Raw genomic sequence first — 8,365 nt, forward strand, 5'->3', positions numbered from 1 at the left:
GTGTTTCATTTTTGATCTATTTCCAAGTCCCAAATAGGCGTTTCATTCGAAAAAACTTAGGCATTTCCTTTCACCCTTCCTTGTCGGCTATGTGGTTCAGATTCTTGTTTAAACTAATCTTTTTTACCATCCAAAACCATGCAGATACGGGGCAAAATAACAAAATGGTTCGCCCTTAACCTTTGCTCCTGATTAAGGTCTGGTTGGTGCTTGGGATATTATATATTTGTAACGATGGGGTCAACTGGGTAATTGTTCTTATAGTAGTTGCCCAGTCCTTTTAAGTGAACTTATTCGTTCAGATTCAGGCTTCTAGGCCGTAGGTGTCAAAAAATTTGTATTATAACAAATTATTAATTCCGTTGACTGTCTGTGCGGCCCCATTCAAGCCTCGTGAGGAAATGAGTTAGCCAAGTAATATTGTACCTAAATGCGCATAGCGACGGTGCCAGCATGGTTAAGGTGGCGTCCGATCCTAGCTGCCGGGCAGCGCGACCCGGCAGGCGCTGCCCGAGCGGCCTGTTCGCGCCATAAAGGTGACGGTTCCGATCCAGCTGCCGGATCGCGCGACTCCATACAAACTTCAAGTGCAACAAATAGGTTGTATTTTTAAATGACATGAAAAACTCACGGCAGCGCGACCACACCGCTCTCAGAGGGACTGGGCAGCGCTGCCCAGCCAGCAGGCTGGCGGCAGCGCGAACCCGGCAGCTTCGGTCTCGGAAAGTACTTCATAAGTACATAGGAAGCAGTAGGCAGCGGCCGCACAGCTCGGCAGCGCTGCCGGGTCGCGCTGCCCGGCAGCTAGGATCGGAACGCCACCTGTAGGTAAACATTGGGAGCTGGATTATTGAGATATTATTTGGAAAATCCTACAATGCTGCAGCACCAAAGTTGCGATATAATAACACAATGAAACGGCATTTATTTATTTAGTGAACCAGTAGATCAGTCATTTAAAGATTTAAACCCATTTAGGAGGGAGGACTCGGAGGAGGAATACATTCAGACAAGCTAAACGTTGAGTAAACTGAGAACTCGCGTTGTTCGTTGAATCATAAATTAATTATGTATTTAGACTATTTAGGTTTACTTTACCTAGGTGACGACCCTCATATGAATATTTCTACGAGATGACCACTTTGGCAACTTTGCATGCTCGAACTTTTGTGAACCCGCCTTCATTTTTATCATCTTGAACTTTGATTGCAAATGTAAACATGAAATTCGGTAGCAAAGGTCATTTTTCGCTAAATAATGAAATATTGATTGCATTTTTATCTGTGGAGTTGTGTAGGTACGTGTAACACGTCTCACAGTGCAAATTCCACGTAGGTACACGAAAAGTCGTGATGAGGAACATAGTATGCTATGTCTACTGACAGCAATGTCCACTGTTGGCCATTTCCACTGACAGCAATATCCACTGATGGCCATGTCCACTGACAGCAATATCCACTGTTGGCCATGTCCACTGACAGCAATATCCACTGTTGGCCATGTCCACTGACAGCAATATCCACTGATGGCCATGTCCACTGACAGCAATATCCACTGTTGGCCATGTCCACTGACAGCAATATCCACTGTTGGCCATGTCCACTGACAGCAATTTCCACTAATGGCCATGTCCACTGACAGCAATTTCCACTAATGGTACTACCCACTGATGATTATATCCAACACTAAAGATAAATCAGACAAGAACACTTGAGCAGCTTGAGCTAAATGCACGATGGCCATGTCCACTGACAGCAATATCCACTAATGGTACTACCCACTGATGATTATATCCAACACTAAAGATAAATCAGACAAGAACACTTGAGCAGCTTGAGCTAAATGCACAGCATTCAGCAGAAAAGAACCATCTACCAGGGGAATCGCCTAATGGATGGTTATTTTCTGCTAAATGCTGTCCAGACTTGGGTAGTTAGGTACTCGATCATGGACACTCGTCGCAGTAGTCCTGAAGAGGTGAGTTAGAGGGAATTTCCTTCTGGGCTGCCGGAGATAGTGTCCAAGTGACCATTATTATTATGTTAAGGCGGTCTCTTCTTGATACAGCGTCCAATTTTGTTAAGGACCATTGCACTGAGACTATTGAGAGTGACCATGATCTAACTATTGATGTCGTCGCATTGAACTCTCAAGAATCTAGAAAACAAGCTAAAATTAGCTCTTATCTACATACCTGAACCGATAGTGTTCTCTAACCGATTTTCCATTTTTACTTTCCTTATCCTATAGGAAGGAAAGTAATGTAATCGGGTCAAATTTTCGATGGTCAGTTTTTAGTTAGACAAAATTTGACTTGTGTTTCATTAAGGAGCGCGGTAGCGCTCCGCCCCGCCAAGTCAAGATTTGATCTATTTCAATCAAATAGCAGTTTCATTCGAAAAAATAGCAGTTTCACTTTCACCCTTCTTGTGGCCATTGTGTTCGATTCTCGTTTAAACCAGATTTTTTTTTGCCGATCAAAACTATGCAGTTCCTGGGACAAATCAACAAATGTTTCGCCCTTACCTTGCTCCTGATAAGTCTGATTGTGCTGGGATATATTGCCAAGCGATGGGTCAACTGGGTAAGTTCATAGTTAGTAGTTCAGTCTTTTAGTGAACTATTCGTTCAGATCAGCTTCTATGGCGTAGGTGTCAAAAAATTTGTATTATACAAATTCATTAATTCCGTGACTGTCTGTTGCGGCCCCATTCAGCCTCGTGAGGAAAATGAGAAGTTATGTAATATACCTAAATGCGCATAGCGACCGGTGCTAGCATGGTAGGTAAACATTGGGAGCTGGATCATTGAGATATTTGGAAAATCCTACAATGCTGCAGCACCAAAGTTGCGATATAATAACACAATGAAACGGCATTTATTTATTTAGTGAACCAGTAGATCAGTCATTTAAAGATTTAAACCCATTTAGGAGCAATACCCATACCTTGTCTGTTTAGGATAAATTCGTCGACCTGGCGGGGTCGTTTACAAGGCAGTCCCACTAAGCTTCAGGCCAACTAGGCTGGCCGAATGGTTTTTTAAGCCCCAAAATTTCCAACACCGACTCATGACAGTGTTATTAGCTCTTAGCTCCGCTATACTGTAGTAATAGAAAGTAACAATGGGCATTGGCATTGTAGGTATTGTACTTATTTTTTTACTTTTTGATCCATCCGCTATACTGTAGTAATAGAAAGTAACAATGGGCATTGGCATTGTAGGTATTGTACTTATTTTTTTACTTTTTGATCCATCAAGTACCTACAAATTCTATCTATTAGAGATTAACTACATTCTACGAAGATATTATCAAACACACCTATAGAGGTATCTACAATATTATCTTAAATGTAGGTACCTAATACAGTAGGCATTATCTTGAATGTAGATAACAATTTTCACAGGCACAGCAAAGCGATAATGTAGCTTTGTATTCGAATTAACAAGTCACTCAAGTTTATTTTAACAAGATATTTTTTTACATGGTTTTTTTCTTTTTTTTTTTACTAACCATAAGTAGGTAGGTACCTACCTAGGTACGTTTCGCCATCTACAACATTGCCATCATCAATGCCTACTTCTGGTAAAGTTGTAGAAAAAATGTCCTTTTCTTTTAAAATTGTCCTTTTCAAGTATCGTGTTTAATACGTTAGAGAACCTGGTATTTTTTGTGACCTTACAGTTGGTAGTCTTGTTTAATATTGTAGTTTCATAAGTTTTGGCGTTTCTGGATAGGTAGACAAAATCTGACGTGTGTTTCATTTTTGATCTATTTCAATCAAATAGCAGTTTCATTCGAAAAAATAGCAGTTTCACTTTCACCCTTCTTGTGGCTATTGTGTTCGATTCTTGTTTAAACTAGATTTTTTTTACCGATCAAAACCATGCAGTTCCTGGGACAAATCAACAAATGTTTCGCCCTTACCTTGCTCCTGATAAGTCTGATTGTGCTTGGATATATTGCTAAGCGATGGGTCAACTGGGTAAGTTCATAATTAGTAGTTCAGTCTTTTAGTGAACTATTCGTTCAGATCAGCTTCTCTCTACCAAACATATACATAACTATGTACCTACCCACTGTATGTAATGCTACATGGTATACCTAATTACCTATGTACCTAGGTATGTATAATGAAGCTATCATAACAGTATTTACAGCAGAAGCAGATAAGAACTTACTATTACAAAGATCGAAACTTCCCGCCGGGTCAGCATGTTTTTCTGGAATGTTCGCCAAAAACCGACTAAGAAGAGGTTTGATATAGTGAGCTGTAACAACGGACGTCTTATCGTCCCGAAATCCAAGAGCGAAGGAGGACAGGATTGGAGAAATCGAACCGTAGAATAAAATTTACCTCGGGCGGAAATCGAACCTGCGACCTAGCCCTTACAAGGTACTCAAGGCACACGTAACTCTACCCTCCAAAGTAACTATAGGCTGGCAGTAGGTACGACTTTTTCACGACGCGACGAACCAGGTATACCTATCTACCTACTAATTTTTCTAAACCAAAATTTTTAAACGTTGGGATTAGAACTAGTTATCGACCTGTGTGAGTTTTTTTTCAATATCGTGACCTTGAATCACGGACCTAAAAGATACCTACCACGAAATTCTAACCGCGTCACTCTACTGAAAGCGAACCTCAGACTTAGCCAGATCCTACGTAGGTACACCTATGAGCCCATTTACGTCAAAACTTCCAATTCATATCCAAAATATGGATACCTAAACTGTCTTATAACAAATGTATGTATGTACGTACATAGGTATCTCTAAAAGATAATTTATGGTGTATAGAGATATTTCTAGGTACCTACCTATTTTTCGGTGAGATTTTTTTTTCTTTCTTCTGACGTCATTCATTTTGATTCACAAGATTTTGACGCTGAACTTCCAAAGTTTCGCATTCGATTTCTAACGTAACGTCTACGCGAGTACGTATTTAAGGACGTAAGTCAATAAGCTTATTCTAAAGATAGGAACTTGATCTTACACAAAATTTTATAATTTTAAGTGCTTACATTCCTATGGGTATATCTGACTCATTCCGAATTTATAGCGTTCACAGGGTATGTAGGTATACGTAGGTATCTGTTTTGTAATACTTGATGCTTACATTCCTATAGGTATATCTGACTCATTCCGAATTTATAGCGTTCACAGGGTATGTAGGTATACGTAGGTATCTGTTTTGTAAACGTAGGTAGGTACCTATATTTCATATACGATTTTTTTTCTCTTATTTCACAAAATTTCAACCATGTAGGTAGGTACCTAGGTATTTCAACCATGTAGGTACCTAGGTATTTCAACCATGTAGACACCTATATTGAACAGGTTTACCTATTTCCAGGAAACAATGAGTAAGAGGCACGGACGTACCTACCTGCCTACCTACAGCTTACCTGCTTAGCGGGTAATGCGCCTGCTTTGTAGGTGCTAGGCCGCGGGTTCGATTCCCGCCCGGGGCGGATTTTATCCTGATGGGACGTTCGTTCTCGGAACGGCTGGCTTTCTCCTATCCTGTCTTCCTTCTCTCTTCAATTTCGGGACGATAAGACCATAGAAGTTACAGTTCCCTCTGTCAAACCTCTAAAAAAAAAAGGTTCAGTAAGAGAAGGAGAATTTTATATCCTAAGCAAACAAGGTTCGTTCTCGGAACCGCTTTCTATTATCCTGTTCATCTTCTCTTTTCGATTTCGGGGTGATAATTAAATACATCAGTATCAGTAGTAACAGTTCCCTTTATCAAAAGTTCGAGGGGAAAAGAAAAAAACTACCCTAGATATATTACCTAAGTATATGTACCTACTTGTAGTTTGGTGACTCACTCCTAACGTGATCAAAAGCACGTAAGTATAAAGTTAGCCAAGGGATGCAATTAGAAAACACGTCAGTCTTCTCCAAATAGCCATGTAATATGTTTTCCTACACAGGAATACATAGTGCCTATGAGCTATGAGTAAAGTATACCTATGTATAGATTTGAATATATGTATGAATGTTATTAACATAAAATGGATCATTTTCTACATTCACCTTCAAGGTTGCGGGAAAATCACAGGCCTGGTTGTAGTTATCTACCCAGGTAGGTAGTCGTACTTTAAGGCAGGTAGATTTTTTTTTTACTTTGGACAGTCAGAACTGAATATACTATGTCTTCATTTGACTTGGACTATTTGAGATTGTATATATTTATAACAGATACATTACTATACAAAGATTACAAATTATACAATGGTTGACATGTTTCGCACATCTCCTGATGGCATTTTCACAACAACCTGAAAATGCCATCAGGAGATGTGCGAAACATGTCAACCATTGTATAATTTGTAATCGTTGTATAGTTACCCTATGTATCTATTATAAATATACAATCTCAAATAGTCCATGTCAAGTGAAGACATACATAGTATAATATTCAATTCCACCTCTAGTTATAATGCTACTTGACAAAGTATCCCGTTTGGAAAATAGGTATATAGTCAGAACTGAATTCACATTACGAGTAGATACCTACCTACTTCAAGACACGTTCTTTTACATCTTTGCCTACTATTGCTCCTCCGGGAGCGGAAAAAATTTCCAGAAAATTTTCGCCCAGGCTAAGGTTTCTTACCTAGTGAATTTAGGTAACCGATTTCCTCAGATACAAATTTCATCACTTTTCATTATCAGCAGGTTATTTCGAATAAGTTTATCAGTGTTTACTCAACCGATTTCCTCAGATACAAATTTCATCACTTCTCATTATCAGCAGGTTATTTCGAATAAGTTTATCAGTGTTTACTCTACAGTCATTGTGAGCTTTATTAGGATGTTATTTGTGTGTTTCAATGTTATTTGTGTTTTCGATTGTTTTGAATAAACAAATCGAGATTAATTTCCTACTGCATTAACGTTGCCACTTTTATTGCTTTCGATGGAATTCGCACGGTAAACATGTTGATTTCGCATCTATCTTTTGAAAGGAATTCCATTTGTAATTGATGTTGTTGTTTGTTGGTGAACAAATTTCATCTTCGCACAAATTCCGTCGATATTTGTTTCGATTGTTTTGAATAAACAAATCGAGATTAATTTCCTTCTGCATTAACGTTGCCTCTTTTATTGCTTTCGATGGAATTCGCACGGTAAACATGTTGATTTCGCATCTACATATCTTTTGAAAGGAATTCCATTTGTAATTGATGTTGTTGTTTGTTGGTGAACAAATTTCATCTTCGCACAAATTCCGTCGATATTTGTTTCAAAAATACATTTGTGTCATTCGATAAATAAATAGCTATATTGTTTTTATATAAATTCCAACTTGGACGTTTGTTTCGGTTATCTGTTTTATCAATGGATAAGCTTTGTAAGACCACACAGCCATATCTGACGAATGATATTTGTGTCATTCGATAAATAAATAGCTATATTGTTTTTAAATAAATTCCAACTTGGACGTTTGTTTCGGTTATCTGTTTTATCAATGGATAAGCTTTGTAAGACCACACAGCCATATCTGACGAATGAATTCGGGGTAAGTTCCTTTTGCATGTCTCTTTGTAATACCAGCCACTCTTTATCAGGTAGACCTGACGACAGGTACACCTGATCGGGTCTACCTAATAGTGTGTGTGCTCATCAAGTATCAGGTACACCTGACAGACGGACCTTTTTAGTCATACCTGTCAAGTTGACCTGATAGTGTCTGTGCTCATCAGGTGTCAGGTATACCTGATCATCAGGTGTACCTGTCAGGTCTATCTGATAGTGAATGGCTGGTCTAAGGTTCGGCACTTAGCAGCGTCTATGCTTAGAGTAAAGGGACTTTTCAGTCCTATATCCTGGCCTGACAGTATAAACAAGGTATATTCTATTCAGATTTTGATGCTTTGTTGCAGAAAGAACTGCCCGAACTATCTTCAAAGCCACTCGAAAGCACTCTTATAAAATATTCAAATGGGATCTTCCATGCTGCGTGGTTCGAACCCATTTGTCGGAGGCAATTAGGAAGGTAAGTCAGAAGATCACGTCTCATTTCATTATTTCATGAAACTTCACAAAGTTAGTCATGGAACTCCACCAAAATCCTTTGTTCTCCCTCAGGTCCCCATATGTATTAAAATATCTGTGTTAAACAAGAGACAGACTCTTTCTTTATTGGAATTTTTTAATCGAACAAATAACAAAATTTCACTCAAAGGTCCCTCTTTCACATAAACCTTTTTTTTTTTCAACAAGTTTCCATTTATATATTTTGATTGACAAAAAAACTCAGAACATACATTTTTCATATAAATGGTATACCCATCCGTAAAAGCAGAGCTTGTGCCACGGATGGGGAAAAAATAGGTACATTAATTAGCG

The 8,365-nt window shown here is 38.8% G+C and overlaps 1 protein-coding gene and 1 long non-coding RNA gene across 6 annotated transcripts in view; one reads left to right on the plus strand and one right to left on the minus strand.

Annotated features, from left to right (window-relative positions):
- Positions 1–6,849, minus strand: part of LOC108253845 — a 9,902-nt gene extending 3,053 nt beyond the window's left edge. Inside the window, exons 1-2 of one of the 2 annotated variants that reach the window (XR_003394513.1) lie at positions 6,722–6,849; positions 2,195–2,212 (exon numbers count right to left, since the gene is read on the minus strand). Coding sequence is in view for 1 of the 2 variants with exons in the window: in XM_017448535.2 (XP_017304024.1) it covers positions 4,183–4,218 (36 nt within the window). In the remaining variant the exon portion in view is untranslated. Of the gene's footprint in view, positions 1–2,194; positions 2,213–4,182; positions 4,234–6,721 lie in introns of those variants that run through there. The other variant, XM_017448535.2, reaches the window with a different exon arrangement.
- Positions 3,414–3,939, plus strand: LOC113472035. 4 transcript variants are annotated; one of them, XR_003394514.1, is made up of 2 exons: positions 3,414–3,539; positions 3,790–3,939. It is a non-coding gene; the product is annotated as an uncharacterized LOC113472035 (long non-coding RNA). The 4 variants fall into 4 exon arrangements; XR_003394516.1 differs by having other exon boundaries at positions 3,419–3,523; XR_003394517.1 differs by having other exon boundaries at positions 3,419–3,519.
- Positions 6,850–8,365: the final 1,516 nt, after the last annotated feature.

The sequence above is a fragment of the Diaphorina citri genome, unplaced genomic scaffold (assembly GCF_000475195.1).
Source record: "Diaphorina citri unplaced genomic scaffold, Diaci psyllid genome assembly version 1.1 scaffold3676, whole genome shotgun sequence".
Lineage (NCBI taxonomy): Eukaryota > Metazoa > Arthropoda > Insecta > Hemiptera > Psyllidae > Diaphorina > Diaphorina citri.